The sequence below is a fragment of the Fistularia commersonii genome, chromosome 10, assembly GCF_037954325.1.
Source record: "Fistularia commersonii isolate RoL2024-O1a breed Wild chromosome 10, RoL_Fcom_v1.0, whole genome shotgun sequence".
NCBI classification, from domain to species: domain Eukaryota; kingdom Metazoa; phylum Chordata; class Actinopteri; order Syngnathiformes; family Fistulariidae; genus Fistularia; species Fistularia commersonii.
The window spans coordinates 8711986-8729128 of record NC_141293.1 but is presented as its reverse complement, the minus strand read 5'-3'; the positions used below and the strand labels follow the sequence as shown (position 1 = coordinate 8729128).

Sequence of the window (17143 nt, the reverse complement as noted above, 5' to 3'; positions counted from 1 at the left end):
ACTGAAGTGGTCGCTAAATAGGGACCGAATTCGTACATTACGATTCGCTTGAGAACGATACTTTTTATGTTACCGACTTGAGCAGGTTTCAATCAGAGTCCAACTTATTACTGCATTATCTCCTTTTCAAACCTCGTTAATTAAGTTTGCCGTTTAAATAGCTGCGGTGTCATAACTTAAAAAACATCAACAAACCGTGTTAACTGGGAACCTGTGGTAACCCAAGCTAGCAGCATCTTAATTTTAGCCATTAGCGAGCAGTGATATAGCTTGCGGCAACGTCAAATGATGATATTTATGTTTAATTCAAAGTGTCATTTTATCTCAAATTAGTGACTTAACAAATTCAATGAGCCTTTCAAATGTGACTGAAGAGGCGGGCTGCAAAATACTTGAGCTTAAACTAAGCAAGTTTCAAGTTTCTCATTGAATGAATTAATTCAATGAAGTAAACATAAGCATGAGCGACTTAGCGTATGACTGTATATGTTATTAGGTCTTTTTCGAAAGTATTTCAAGTCACTGACTGAATGAGTCTGAAAAGTTAGTGAACGCATGCTTTTGGACAGTGGGAAACAACCTACTGAGCCAAGCAGACTCGGCCTGCTGCGTCGCTCTTTATTGATTGATTTATTTATTGATTCATTATTTTAGTAATTGATTGAGTCCAACCGCTCCTAATATCTGCTTCTCAGCTTAAAAAACAAAACAAAACTATGATTTATAAAATAAAATATATGAAAATAAAATTCTTCTTACCCATCGCTGTTTTGTCCATTTTACCTGTGGCAACACTTAGTTTACGCGTGCGTGAAAAAAACTCTCTTTTGTCTTATTCTGCCATCTGGTGCTCACAGGCTCATACTACAATAACAACAACATAGCGGCATGAAAAAGGCCTATGGAGCACTGGACCAAAATCTAAGCTCTTACTTATATAAAACTAGTCTCCGACTTTTAAAGTCTCTTTCATTGAACAGGGATGCTTTATAATATGATAACCGAATGCCAGAATGAAAAGAAAGGTGTACAAGACAGGGATGAGGCCAGCGATGCTGTATGGTTTAGACAGCTGAATGGAAAAGAAGTTCAGTGTATGGGATATGATATGCAAGACAGTTGTAAAAAAACAACACCTATCTTGCCTTAAATCCTTTTCATATATATCGATATATTTGGTGGAATAATTATTTCTTCTAAGCAGTAGTTGGTAACTCAGTAAGTCTTTGCACCCACATTTTTTGCAGGAATTGGCCTGACCCAGGGGAAGGTCGGTGTAGATCAGGGAGAGACCTTTATCGCTCCTCCACCTGCAGCCTGTCAGATAAGTTACTGCAATCACTGAACAATGAAATCTTCAGATCTAACAGAGTGAAGTTTGATTGAAAGCCTGCAGATATGCCATCTTCAGAAGAATGTTACGCAACAGTCTTTTGTCTAAAACGTCAAAAGACGTCCTCTGTTTTTGTTTCTTGCACAGTTATACCATTAGGTGATCCTGTAGTGCAATAGAAATTGTTGCATCAATAGATTTTATCAATCACAGTTAGAAAGGCCTTGAGTGAGACTACAGCAACGATATTGTCAGATAAATCTATACATAGAAGGCTGAAATGAGAATGGGTGTACGTCATCAAACCCGATCCTTTTTTTTTTTTTTTAATGTTTAGACATTTAATTGTAAATTCAAAATCAGAAATGAGGGGAAAAATATGTTGTCTTTCACATGATGAATTTAATGCAAAAACAAAATCACTCTTCATATTTTTGGGTCAAAATGGGAACTTTTAACTGGACTACTGAAATAATTCGTTTTTTTATTATCTAAATGTTAAAACCAGTGTTAAACTGTTTTAAACACTGTTTTAACCCTAAATAGATGACCTCCTTTTCTTTTCTTTAAGGGTGTTGACACGTTTAAGCTTAAAAAAAAGGAAAAAAAATATCTTCAATGACCAGAGAATGTGGAAGCAGAATGCAACAAGGGTAGCCAGCTGTACCTTATGACACAAATCATAGTGATAAGATGACCCGCAAGGGTTAAGTCAGTTGACATATTAATGTTAATGTTAATGTTAATTTGATAGTTTGAAGGTTAACATTAATGTCACGTAAAGATAAAATACTGTTCAACAGCACTTCAGCAAGAAATTGAGGGACGAATGAAGTGTTCACAAGTTTAATAAAAAAAAGGTAGTTCATTATTTTTTCCTTTCATATCAGTGCTACACACAATTGTAATATAACTGTGGAAACATACAAATTTACCGATGGTTTGATGCATAAGTAATTCTTGTGTCAAATCTGTGGGACTTTATCTTTTAAAAAAGATAGATTAAATTCATGCTTAAAATAATGAGCCTTGAATTCAATTATTCAATCACATTGTTACCGCCTGACAATATTCTTCTGCAGTTAAAGTTTGTGACCTCCACCTTGTGGCCATGGTATCTCTCTGCTTTTGTCAGAGGAGCACCTTTTTACACTGTGATTTGTATTATCCAGTCCCCCTTCCCTGGAAGACCATGGTACGTCTAGGACCAGCTGGAGGACATGATGGGATGCACTGATGTGGAGGAGGTAAGTATGCTGACTTGAAAGGCAAGTGCTGGTGAGAACATCAGCTGAGAAAGAACAATTATAAATCTGTGCGAGTAGCTTGATGGTAAAATGACCGTGTGAAATTAAATATTATGGTGCAGCACTATGGCTGTATCATGAGCACCATACCGAAAACAAAAACAGTGCTAGAGCTAGAGTAAAGTGAAAAAAATATTTTTGTCATTAAAATCATACATTTTCATGAAAAATAATGTGCCATAAAACTCAGACATATACAGGATGAAAAGTGGAGAATCAATATAAGCATTTAAACTAGAAAACTCTTGGAATAATCTGTTTTGTCAAGGAACTACATAATTTCACATAGAGGTTTACATTTCCTATTAAAGAAACACCAGTGATTTTTATCCTGGTTCGTCTTACTATAAGCAACTGCATTAAAAAAGGCTTTTTTACTGAGCCAGAACAATTCAAACAAAAGGAACACAGAGGTGAGAGATCTCCTACATAAAACTATAACACAACAAGCTGACAAAGGATACATCTGGAAATTCAAGTGTAAATAGTCCAAAGGGACAAAAAAATGTATCCTTTGTATCCTCCTCTCTCACACCAACTAAATTCATACCCTTTCTCATTAGGTCCATAAATCTTTTTCTTTGGTCTTCCTCTAGACCTCCTGCCTGGCAGCTCCAGTTCCAGCATCCATCTACCGATATATTCACTATCCCTCCTCTGTACATGACTGAACCATCTCAGTCTGGCTTCTCTGACCTTTTCTCTAAAGCATTCCTGAGTCTAATCATCTTTGTCACTCCCAAAGAGAACCACAACATCTCCATCTCTCCGACCTACAGCTCTGCCTCCTGTCTTTTCGTCATTGTCACTGTTTCTAGCCTGTACAACATTGCTGGTTTTACCACTGTCTTGTACACTTTTCCTTTCATTCTGGCTGATAGTCTTCTATCGCATAGTACCCCTGACACTATTCTCCACCCATTCCAACCTGCTTGGACCCATCTTTTAACCTCTTTTCTACACTCTCCATTGCTCTAGTCTGTTGACCATAAGTACTTGAAATCCCCCAACTTCTCGATCTCCACTCCCTGTAGCCTCATCATTCTAACAGGGTTCCTGTCATTCACACACATATACTCTTTCTTGCTGCAACTAACCTTCATTCCTCTCCTTTCCAGAGCATACCTCCACCTCTCTAGATTTTCCTCAACTTGTTATCTGCGCCCACTACAGATCACCCTTGGCACCCTGTCATATGCTTTTTCTAGGCCTAAAAAAGCACAATACAGCTCCCTCTGACCTTCTCAGTACATACAAGTACATCATACAAGTCATCATACACCCTTTGATTTGCTTTTGCTACCTCTGTCTTTACCTTACACTGTATCTCCCTGTACTCCTGTCTGTTCTATCCAACTTCCCCCTTCTTCTTTGATAACCACCTCCTGTGTATATACTCCTGCACTTCCTCATTCCTCCTCCAAGTCTCCTTATCTACTTTCCTTCTAGACGACACACAAAGTACACTCCTACCTGTCTCCCTGATCACATTTGTTGTCCAGACATCTGGAAGCTCTCCCTGACCATCCAGAGTATTTCTCAATTCCTCCCTGAAAACAATACAACACTCCTCTCTTTTCAGCTTCCACCACTTTGTCCTCTGCTCTGCCTTTGTCCTCTTGATCTTCCCTGTCACCAGAGTCATCCTACAAACCACCATTCCTATGCTGTCTGGCTATCTGACTATATGTCTAGCTGATCTCCTTCAGATTACCTCATCTGTACAAGATGTAGTCTACCTGCATGCCCCTCTGCTCCTCCGCTACCTCCGCTCTTATTTTACTCTATGTTTCTGTCTTTTCTGGAAAAAAGTGCTCACCACAGCCATTTCCATCCTTTTTGCAGTCTACCACCATCTGTCCCTCAGCATTCCTATCATGAATACCAAATCTGCCCATCACTTCTTCATCCCCACTATTGCCTGCACCCACATGTCCATTGAAGTCTGCACCCGTTACCATTCTCTCACCCCTGGGGATATTCTGCATCACTTAATCTAACTCATTCCAGACCTTTTCCTTCTCTTCTAACTCACCTCCCACATGTGGAGCATAGCCACTAACAACACTGAGCATCACACCTTCAGTTTCATATTTGAGACTCATAAGTCTACCTGACATTATTTTCACCTCCAGAATATTCCTAACAAACTCCTCCTTCAAGATAACTCCTACTCCATTTCTCTCCCTGTCAATATCGCAATAGTACAACGTAAAAGTATACAACTTATAGTACAACTTAAATAGTACAACTCCCAACTCTCAGATCCAGACTCTTGCCTTTCCTCTTCTCTCTCTGCTTCCAAACATGCCTTCCTCCTCCCCTTCTTCAACCCACAGTAGCCCAATTTTCAATGGTACCCTGTAGATTATAAGCAAAAATGGCAGTTGTTGTTAACCCGGGCCTCGGCTGATCCGGTATGAGATGCTTTGTTTTGATTCGCATATTTGGTTTTGGCAGAAGTTTTATGTCAATGCCCCTCCTGACGCAAGCCTCTGCATTTATTCGGACTTGGGACCATCTCAGAGGGACACTGCCCCTAGCCCCAGTGAGGCTAGCTAAGGGAGTCTGGCCCATGCCCCCCTGAGGCTGTATTGTATTGATCCTCAGTATGTGGATCCTAAATTTCTGTCCAAATGTGGTGACAGGCGGACAATCTATTCAACAAAATTAGTAGGAATATGAAATAAAAGCCAGTGGTTAGGGCTTCAGCCTCACAGCACGAAGGACCCGGGTTCAATCCAGACAAGGGGACCTTTCTGTGTGGAGTTTGCATGTTCTCCCCGTGTCTGCATGGGTTACCTCTGGGTTCTCTGGTTTCCTCTCACAGTCCAAAAAACATGCAGCTGGTTAATTGGAAAAACTAGGGAAAATTGCCACTGGGTACACTCAGTCAAGGGTGTACCCATGCTGGAGCCTATCCCAGCTGTCATCGGGCGAGAGGTTGGGTACACCCTCAACTGGGTGTACCCAGCCTCTCGCCCGATGACAGCTGGGATAGGCTCCAGCATTCCCCATGACCCTGAGTGCAGGATAATCGTCAGGTGATGGATGGATGAAATGAAAGTATCATTTTACGTAGTGAAAATGGTAACTTTGATCAGAAATTAGATATTTATGCAGATATGTTGTACGCCATACACGGGGCCTGCAAGGATTAACTGACCAAATCCAAGTTTGAGTTCAATCAGTCAAGATGACAGAGAAGCCTCTGAGTTAAATGTCATGAAAAGAGATTCAGGCCTCATAATTCCCTGAAGGCCTCAAGGCTAAACCCTGCTACATTTTTGACAAGCTCCTGTCAGTAGGGTTTTCATCCCCGGAGTATTTGGCCCCATGTGTCAAAAGCGGGGGAAAGGTCAAGGTGACCTGATAAGTCTGGTAATGGTATGGAAAAGACACTGATAAGTTTTTGTTTGTATTTCGTTGTACTCACTCTTCAAATCTGTAACATGCAATCAATATTTGAGCAGTGGAACCAGAAACAAGATATAAAATTATATATAACATATATATAAACAAAGTAAAGCAAAACAAAACAATATTTGAATTGTTTCAGAGAGTACATAAATATATGATAGTCAACTAATATGAATCAGACCATTTGTGATTAGAAACCTAATATTATGACTATGAGAGTTTTAATTATGTTGGATGAAAACAATTAGACTTACAATAAATTTGAGTATTATCCACTGCTTTCCATATATTTTTAGCTTGTTGTAGAAAAACTAGTGGGTGTTAGAAGGAGAGTGTAATTCTCAGATTTTCAACACCAGTGAATAAACGCTACATGGAGTTGTCAATACATTATTTCCATATCAGGTGTATGTGAACGCACCCCTGAGCCAAAGCAGATTAGAATGTTGTTTGTCTAATGGGTTGGGATACACCCAACTAAATTCTTGCACTTAATCAGAGGGCAAAATAGTCCTTTTGCTTTTTTAATATGATCAATTGCAGTATCTCTAGATAACTGTCTTTAGTCACGGTCTTTGCTTCCTTGTAGTACACCAGAGGGCAACAGTATCCTTAACCCATAAATTCAAATATAATGTACCTTTTTAGGAACAATGACTGACAGGCATTTTCATTTTCATTGCATGACAAGCATATGACAAATGTATCCATCTGATTAACTTGCAATGCCATGGTGTCGTCAAAAAAAAAAAAAAAAAAGTGTTTACGCCCCAGACCATCCAGGTGATACTGTGGCAGGTGTGAACAGCTAATGCGGAGCAGTGAAAACAGGTTAATACCACATAAAACCCTCTTTCACTGCTCTCTCAGGATCGGAACCTCCTGCCTGCTCAAAAGTGGCACACAGGAATTTGTATTTCTGCAGTGTCATTGCCCAGACAGCACACACTGAGTTTGAGGAGTCACTTGTGGGCCATATCAGCCCTCTTGTTCATGGAAATTTTAGTCAAGCCAAATTCAGTCGGATTTTATTTATATGGTGTCAAATCACATTCATGAGTTCTCTCATGAAACTTTACATGTAGAGCACGTAAAACATTTTCACAAGAAGCATTTTTCTCTGCAGCTGGGTATTTTGCCATGAGGCATGCTAGGTTGCTGCGGATTTGGAGTTGGCAGTTTCAGGACTGCAGTCCAAGAACCTGTGTTCTGATGAGTAATGACACCTATCACTGTATAAAAACTCAGTCATCAAGGTCATGATACTCTTGCATAATCTTGTTGTAGCAGCTGAACTTGTATATTTTCTTGAAGTTGTCTCCCCTTTCATTAGAGGGGCTTCTTCAGTTTTTACTGCCTTCGGAGTTTTCAGTACTAGACACAAGAGTGGGCCCTAATCTGCAATGTGCTTTGTCTGACTGGGGTCGTTCTGGAACAAAGGTTATTGGTTGTGTCACCTGGTATGAGGTTTGAATGGAGTTTGTTGATGTGGTGTGAGTCGCTGGCACCTCCCGTCACATGGGAGCAGATCGCCCTACCAAAACTGTCAGAACTTCCCCAGTCAGTTGGAAAAGGAGAATACCCTGGGATGAGCGGCAAAACATCCTCAAAGAACTCAACAAGTCTTGTTCCTAAAACAAGATTATTTGTATTTGTTATATCAACCTCCAAAACAGCATGGCTCAGGGTGTTAGAGTGGTCATCCTTGGAACCAAACATTCGTGGTGCTATTCCCGCGTTCCCCTAAGTCTGCCCAAATGTTGGTGAGCAAGACACTGAACCCCTCACAGCTCCTGGCGCTACTAAGTGGCTGCCAGCTGCTCATGGTTCAGCCATGATGGGTTAAATGTAGAGAATTACTTTTTGCAAAGGGATTACTAAAGTATGATAGATAAAACAAAAAAAAATTTGCATGCAAATGCAGCATGGCTCAGGGTGTTAAGATTAGTCGTCTTGGAACCAAACCTTCCTGGTCAATTCCTGTGCTCATCTTGCCTGTCAAAGTGTTTTTGAGCAAAACATTGCTCCCCTGGCGCTGCTAAGCAGCTGCCTACTGCTCCTGGTTCAGTTACAGAACAACAGTTTCATAAGAAGAAAGTCCTTCTGAGGCACCCTGACTGTCCAGCAAGAGGGATGAATGTTCGTCCAGAGAAGTGGGTTACACACTCCTTTCAGCTGGTTTAATCATAAACCTGCTCCCACAGCTGCAAAAACTCAAAGAGGGTTTGTCAGCTTTTTTGTGCAATGAGATAGCTGTTTTTTTCATGAGTTTATGTTTTCTTTGCCCACTACCTCTAAAGGAGGTCTGTCTCATTCTGCATTTGTAAAGTCTACATTGAGGAATTGTGTAAATGGACTGTGATGGACTCCCAAGCAATAAAACCCCAGTCTGAGGTTCTCTCTTCAAAGAGGCCGCTCATTTTCCTGTTGATTTTTACAGGGCCATATAGTGTCTTTTACAACCTCAAATCTTGTTTTGGTTCCATGTGTTTTTTCCTGAAGAGATGGATGTGTTTTGTTGTTACTGTTCGGAATGGGGAAGTTCTCTGAATTCATTTTTACATCCCGGCCTTGAATGGCCTCTTGCCGTCAATTTAATTTCCTGGATAGGCTTGGCACTATTTGGGCTGGTTAAAGTTGGAAATGTCCTTCAGTGATGACAGTAACCCCATAACTACTGCTACCACTTCTTCTCCAACAATTATTGATAATAATGATAATGAAAGCAGCGACAATAGTATCATTTCTATTCATATAGCACTATATGAAAACATTAATACAAGTGTTCTACATTTGACATGAAGCAGAACATCTGAAAGAAAATATTACAATTGAAATGCAATTACAAATATGTACAAATAAATTTGTTATGAACTCTATCAAAAATGACAAATAACAATAATTTCAGAAATTAATGATTCAAGATGAAGGTGTCATTACACAAATTAATAGCTATTAATAAAACAGAACATGGGAAAAACGTAAATCTGTCTATACTCTTTCTAACTATTGTTAAACAAACCTGTTGTGAATCTCTGACAGATTTTTCTACTTTGCAGGGAAAAATGTGATTTTCACACAGAAAGTCAGCACACCATCTTTCACTATGTAGTATCTACATCCTATAATCTATCTTTAAATATAATTTTAAGATATATAAATGGTTTAAGGCTTGAACATGTATTGCGACCTGAATAGCAATGAATTACAAATTCAGAATACATGCTTCAAAAAGTCCATCATCAGTACAGAGCACAGACTAAATTCACAAGCAACAAAAGAAGCGCAAGAATGACCGGTATGAGGGGATCCTTCTTGTGCTGACAGTCCTGTACTTGTTGTTGTCATGAGACACTGGAATCTACTGACAGAATACGTTTTGTTTGACTCATATCAGCCATGAAAGCAAATGGAAATATTCATGTATATCATGTGACACATCTCTCTGCAACTGAGTGCCGATCACAGTTACGGGAAAGCAGAGAAATACTGTACCCTTGACATTTCCTGTGTACAATACAATAGAATCCTTTGAAAGCAATAAGAGAAACTGAAAATGTAGCTGTAATCATAAAATGTCTTACTGTATGTATTATGTTGCATTCTATGAAATGGAAATTTTAAAGCTATCTTAAAGAATTACTTGACCTAATTATACACATATTTTGCAGAGAAGCTGGTTCGCCCCAGCATGTTCAACTGGTTTGACAGGAGGCAGGAAGAAGGGAGGGTGAGAAACCAGGAGGAGTTTACAAAGGAGGCGGTTCTGGGCTACAATAAGACAACAAGGTATAAGATCAAAGATACAAATGGGTGAAGAAGTGTGGCAGCTTAAACCCAATTACTGCAAGTTCATAGATTGTTTTTAGTAATGAATGTGCAAGTTTTCCTCAGGTTGCTGCACATGCTTCATGCGATAACAACTCTGGGGATGTGAAGGAACAGTGATCAATCCTTACAGGTGAGTGTGTGCGTGTGTACAACCTTGGTTTAACCATTTACTTTGTCGTTGGTTCTTATAAACATGGTTTCTGTCTACTTTGCATAACTGGCACCTATTATGAACCCCGATCAATATTTAACTAAAAAGAATGACACACTTAAACGTTGATTTCCTTACATGTTAAGAAAGTTATGTTAGGGTTAGGGTTAAATGTGGATGAGTTTCACGGCTTTTGTCGTTCAGCTTTTTCAAAGTGTACTGGGTCATAAAATGTCCAAAAACTGAAACCTGTTGAAAACTCAATCTCGTACTGCAGTGCCCATGTTTGCTTTGTGCCTTTAAAAACTATCACCTCATACCACAGAGAAGGAACAATGTGCATGTTACACTAAAAATACAGACCAGACAATAAAACTCATCAGGCATTATTTGCTACATCATTAGGGAATGTGTTTACTACGCAGGGTAAACTCCTCCACTCTATTTCCTGCTTTGCTTTGTTATGCCAGCCGATAATCTTATACAACCTTCAACTTTCCGCAGTTGCTCTCCAGTGTGTCAAAAGTACCTCTAAAATCATTGGACCAACATGAGTGAACAAAGGGACAGACACCGATCTGAAGAGAGCTGGAATCAAGGAACAACTCTGCCTCCCAATGTCAAACCCAAACCCAACCAGAGCAGCAGTCAGGATCAGCGGAAGAAAGAGAAGCCTGCAAAAGTGAGACGGTCCAGGAGCATTGACTCTGAGCGGCCCGAAAGAGGGAGGAGGAGAGAGAGAACCCGGCAGCAGTCTGCCAGGAGGCAGCGTGGCAGGAGCGAGGAGGCCCGCAGACGAGACAGGAAAGACGGGGAGAGTGACCGAAAGAGGGTGAAACCACCTGAAGATAATGTGGAGGACACTGAGTGCGCTATTTGCTTCTGCTCCTACGATAATGTTTTCAAAACTCCAAAGCTCTTGGCTTGTGGGCACACCTTCTGTCTGGAGTGTCTGGCTCGCATCAATGTGGTGTCCACAGAGCTCAAAACTCTGCCCTGCCCTGTGTGCCGTGAGGTGACGGACCTCCCCCACGGCCAGGACCTGCCCCGACTGGGAAATAATCAGGACATTATTGGGAAACTCCCACCGGAGATGCAAAGGGCACTTTCCATTCGGTTCAAACGGAGCAAAGGTAAACTGGTCCTGAAGAATCCTCCTCCCGGCAGCCCTACAAAACCGAACATTATCACTTTGCCCAAAAAGAACCAGGACGGCCCAGGTACAGGAAGCAACGGCCTCAACCTGAGCACAGTGGAGCAAGGAATAACCCCGGTCACAGTGGTGGATGTAGGCAGGCCTCCAAATAGGGTCAGAGGTCGCCTGCGTAGTTTGTTCCAATCAGAACGCTGTTACTATGCAACAGTGGCAGCCATCATCACCATCACCGTGGCTCTCATGTTGGTTGGAATTCTGGCCTTCGTGATCATTCCCAGTGTGATTGTTACCCGGGATCCTGTCCGACCCGGAAATCAAACCTCACCTGGACAGCCAGGAAATGGAGTCCCACCGAGCACAGGACAGTGAGGGGGCAAAGACCTGAATGATTGTGGAAGCTTGAAACCAAAACAAAATATTTTCGGGTATCAAAAAATACAGTATCAATCAATTAGCCGATATTCTTCAAATATCAAGTACAAATAGTTACCAAATCATTCATCATTATTCAAAATGTCCCAAATGCTGTTATACAGAAATTCTGTCGCCATGACTTCAGTGATATTTAATTAGTCCTCATACTAGAAATAATTTCAACAAGATACTGCCAAATATCGGTAATATTTAGAAACAAGCTTCAGTCTGACATCAGAAAGAAGTTGGACGGACCACTCTGAATGTTAAGGAAATGAAGAACACAATAAGGAAACACTTAAGTGTTGGAATGACTTCAAGCTGCTCTGCAGGTAGTCGTGGAAGATATGAAGGTGAACAGGGAAAGCTGCATTTTTTTTTGAATGACATGAAGACAAGACTTTATCTAAACAGATCTAAGAACTCTATCCAAAGCAGGAAATGTTGATATATATTAAACTATCGCGTTGATTTGATCAGTCCACATTTATATCCAGTGCCCAGTTTTTGCGTTTTACAATTCCTTTTATGGAGCACATGGCTGTAAAACTGATATATACATTTGTAAATCTTTTTGTCATCTATAAGCTATGTTACGACTACTAATCTGTCAAATATTTTTTTTGAGACACTGAACAATCAAAGCTGTTTAACATCAGAATAATGCCAGAAAATGCCCTAATAATGTTTGAGACATGATATCTTGTCAAAAGGTCTTGCGTTTTGTATGGAATCAAATTGATAACATTAAAGATATGTTTATGTTGTTGCAGAGATTTCATGTGAAATTATTACATCCTGCTCACCCTGTCAATATATAGCATGAAAGCTTCCTTTTTGTTTTCATAATAACTTCTAATCTTATAAAAGTAAGAAATAGATGGCCTAAAGGATACTGATTTGCCGCCGCCCTATGCTTAAAATATGAAACACTAGCAACATCAGCAACTGATTTTACACAAGACACTTGTGGCTGATCTGGATTTTCAATTGTGCGCTTGTTTTTTTAAAGTCCTTATCTACTCTCTGATTCTCTCCTGAATCAGAATGCATTTCCATTAGGGGAACTGATTAGCTTCTAAAGATACCTGATCCCTTCTAGTGGTGTAAACATAACAGCTAAATGCCTCAATTCCATAACAATTCCTCTCTTCTTTAAGGTGGTCGAACCTGTTCCACTCAATCTCGCCCTCCTCAGCAGGATTTTTTTTTGGGTTTCTCTTCAGTTAAATTCCACAGATAGAAAAACTAATGAAAATGGGTTGAAAAAGAAAAACAGAACAAAACATTATCCATTTTAAAATAATAGATCTCCATAAGAAAAAGAATGGAAGATAGGAGAGAGTGAGTCATAGTGCCGTGGTGTACAATTTAATCTGATTCATTGCTTTAACAGGACTCAAACAATTCTCCTGCTTAAGTAAAAAATACAGACAAAATGAACTTAATAAGCAACTCAGTTTGCAGACTGAAACATGAGAGTAGTTGTGATTGTGAATGGTGCATTTTGCATATCTAGGTGTTATACCTGCTTAAAACTTTGAGGGGAGTATACAGCAAAGGTGCTGTTGCCATCATGTACAGCATGGTTTCTGCGCACAACGCCTTAAGTCTATTCACTCCTGGTGAGCTGGTTAGAACCTGTATGTAAGGCTCGACCATCAGTCCATGAACGCAAGTGAGAATGGCAATTCGCTGTCTTATGCTTACGTTATCATAAAGGAGAAAAAATATCTAAAAATTTGAGCTGATCAAAGGGGGAAAAATGAAAACAGTTTATTGTATTTCCCTGCCTTTCCTCTCAACCTCACCTTCACGAGTCACTATATCTTATCTCTTTTGTGCTGGGGTCAGTCAGTTGCTGGAAATCTACATGGTGGTATTGCTACTATGTTCTCAGAAGAAGACTTGGTGTACAGACAAATCAAAGTGGGCAGGGTTCAGATCAAAGAGTGCTAAGAATTAAAAAATTCATGGATAACGGCTCACCAACGCTGCAAAGCTCCAGTCTTCTGCAATTTATTGCAGAGCATTGCAGGTCTGATTAGTAGCCAGTGTTGCTCTAAAACATCACTTGCGCTATAGATGCAAAAGCATTGGAGCACTGCAGAGTGCCAGACATAATTCACATCTTCAATATCACATCCTAAAATAGGTGAGCTGCAATATATTCAGGGAATGTTCTTTCTTAAGTAGCCTGCAGGAGCTCAGAATTCTAGTGCTGTTGTAATCATTTCATGAATTATAAATTGGGTTGTTTTCATAAACAGCAGTGTATAAACCGCTCCATAAAGCCTCTTCCTGTATCTGGCATGTGGCCTCATATTCAGATGCGACGCAACGACCTTGTCTGATGGCATATCTGAGATACAGCCAGTTGACACACCCCTGAAGTGGCAAATATGGTCTTGTAGATCATGCTGCACCCCCTTCCCCCCAAACCCGCCGCTCATACACTTCTTCCCCTCTAAGGTTAGGTGACTGACCGAATAGAAGTTGCCCACCGAATCTACGGGCTGTTGTGGACACTTTTGGTCCGCTATGGCCTCCACTCCTTCGGCCTCGGCCCTCGCTGCTGTTCTCCGGTGTCGCGGGAATATTTGGGCCAGGAATCCGCCGAACAAGCGGCCTGGCCCCGCGGCGTACAGCCTCGATGTCCCCGGCGGGCCGGTGCGCGACTCGCCCGAGCTGGTAAATAACATCGTGGCGCGGGTGGCTTTACCGCGGGGACAGAGAGTCGTCGTGGGGAGAACACTGGCCGTGGGATACAAGTCGAATATGTGCGGTCACACGGGACTTCACCAGCCGGGGGAAGACGCGCTTTCAACGGGCGCTCTGCTGCGTCATCTGGCGCTCCAACTCATGTCGAGGCCGCCAGTGAGTCACGTGATCAAACAAACGCCTCTCGGACCGACACGTACGAGAGTGTTTGTTCAAGATACACATGGACGCACTCCCGGAAGTTTTAAAGTGTCCATAACTTCCTCGAGTTCGATCGAAAATTCGGGCCAGGTACTATTCTTCGTGTTGGCTGCTCCTTTTTATCTCTATCTGCGCTCGGGTTTGGAAAGGTTTGCGAGCGAGGCCTGCGCAGGCGCAGTGATGCGCCGTAGAAGCGGCTCCGCCAACATGCCGAAACTACAAGCGATCCGTTTCAGGTGAGCCTTACAGTTTGAGTTGGACTGGTTTTCAGGGCCTCATCTGGCCCAGGCCCAGGCTTGCAGGACAAGCATGATTTATAGACCTTTTTTATGCATTTTTAATTAAACTTCTATAATTATGATGGTGGTTTGGACTATTTTAACCACAGGAATAAGGTTATAAAGTAAAATCAAGGATTTTTTACCTCTTAAATCCATGCTCCCTTTGCTGCCCAATACTTTATTTTTTTAATGTCAAATCTTGGTAATTCACACATTTGTAGTGCGTTTGTGTGGTGATGTGCATTTAGACTGCATTCATGTATGTATGTAATTGTTCTTCTCAGGTTAAGAGTTTCAAATAATCAGGTCTAATTTTTTAGGATAATCTTTTTATTGTCTTTTTTTTTAAAATAATTTTTCAGGAATGTACTCGTTTTTTCCATTATCAATTTATTTTCTTTTTCCTTCTTTGGAAATAAGCTAGATTGTCCAGTGAAAGATGGACATTCAAACAAACTCAGATGGAAACAAAAGTCAAACAATTAATATCAATGAATCTTGACAAAAAGTTTTTTCCACATTGTTTATTTTTATTAAAACCAAATCTATCATTTAAACTCAAGAATCTCTTGTTTATCTGATTCATGTTTTTCATTTCTAGAACTCAGTGTTTTTATTGTAGCATTTTCACTGATTTCATATGAATTTGTGAACGAAGTGATTTTGTAGGCTAAATCATGCCTCCCTGTGGCAGTAGGACCCTAAAGAGATGCTTTATTTACTAAAAGGGTGTGCTGTTTATGATCTATTCAGATTCAAATACAGCAAAAATAATCACTCCTTTCTCCCCCCATTGTTTCAGGCAAAAGGACAAACACACACACCCTCAGACTTCAAGTGTTCTGACTCGAGCAGGAGAGGACAGACCTGATTGACAGTCCCAAATGCACATTGAGATCAAAATCTTAATTATTGACTCTACTAGCTTTTACAATAAGCAATGCACAGATTTTAATCCACCTGTTTAAAAAAAACACAACAACAAACTGGTTTAGACTTGGGTTTACTTTGAAATGTGCAAACCTGGGTTCAGCCAAACATAGGCATTCTTTGTCTTTTCTTAAATTTCCATAGTAATATGCTTTTGTTGTATTAAAAGCAAAACAGAAAAATTAAACTGAAATATATCAATCACTGTAGAGTATCATAGGATAACCACTTCTTTGAAATGTAAATACTTAATATTTTTACTGAAATAAACAGAAAAGATTCCTTAAAGATGTGTGATAAGGATTTTATCAGGAGTAACTGTGATACTACACACCAATTACAGCTCCGGAAAATGAACATTTTTTAAATGAGTAAGAAATTCACATTTAATTTATTTGTCACAGTTATTAGAAAATGACAGAGATTCAAGTTAAACGTGAAAACAATGTTACCAGATTATGAACTGTTCAAGGGTCAGTAATGCTTTCACTTTTCCCAGCTAAAAAGCATTTAAACAGCCAGGGAGATCTTTTGCTTTTTAATAGTGGGGATTGGAACTTGGAGTGTCTCTATATAGTATATCAGAGCAAATATAAGAATACCAGTTCTTGTTACTCAATTTTATTGTTTTGCCTTGGCCTCTGTGCTGATAATTCTGAAGGAGCTTGCAGTATTTTAGACCAGAACTACATGCTAATAGGTGTACTATTGAACTTCACTGTGCAGAAACAGACATAAGGACCTCAAGATAAGACATTAACAAGGTATGTTCTACTTTTCAACATAGTCTGATAGCTACATTACTAAAGTCTTCTGATTCCTGTTGTAGACCCCAACCTTGTGACATATTACCATTTCAGTTGAGTCCCAGTTTAATTTAAAATGTTATGAATTGTTGAATGAATGTATTATGTCTCTGTTTAACCTAGCTTGGCTTGTTCTCCCTGTTCTGTTTTTAAAATTCTTATTTGATATGATATATGGTATACTTTACGGTGTTGTATCTCAAGGTATTTCTTGTTCTTTATACATTTTTATTCAGGCACATGACAGATTTTCACTAATATGTTTATACGACATGTTTAGCAACTGTAAAATCCAAAAACGCAAATGCAAATAATTTGAAAAATAAAATCTAAGCAGAAACTTATCCAAAACGAGGTACGAGCCGAGGTGGAGGAAGCCCGCTTCAGCAGAGTGGTAGTCATGTCCAAGCAGGGGGCAGAGAGCAAGCGGTAGCATATAGCTGGCCACAAGATCTCCGGGAGGTGGAATCACACCACTTAAGTTCTTTGTGCATTTAGTGTATGACATCCTCCCTAGCACTGCCAACCTGTTCCCATGGGGCCTGGTGGACTCACCAGCTTGGCAATTCGTCCTGAAAAGGGAATTATTAGA

General features: G+C 40.2%; 2 protein-coding genes across 2 annotated transcripts; both read left to right on the top strand.

Annotated features, from left to right (window-relative positions):
- The first annotated feature begins 9880 nt into the window (after positions 1-9880).
- Positions 9881-12383, top strand: rnf183 (ring finger protein 183). Its single transcript, XM_086154358.1, has 2 exons — positions 9881-10021; positions 10547-12383. The coding sequence occupies exon 2, from the start codon at positions 10593-10595 to the stop codon at positions 11565-11567; it is 975 nt and encodes a 324-aa protein (XP_086010484.1). The 5' UTR covers positions 9881-10021; positions 10547-10592; the 3' UTR covers positions 11568-12383.
- Positions 12384-13602: 1219 nt separating this feature from the next.
- Positions 13603-16737, top strand: LOC147230290 (uncharacterized). Its single transcript, XM_086153590.1, has 2 exons — positions 13603-14770; positions 15618-16737. Exons 1-2 carry the CDS (start codon positions 14154-14156, stop codon positions 15688-15690), a joined length of 690 nt encoding a protein of 229 aa, XP_086009716.1. The 5' UTR covers positions 13603-14153; the 3' UTR covers positions 15691-16737.
- Positions 16738-17143: the final 406 nt, after the last annotated feature.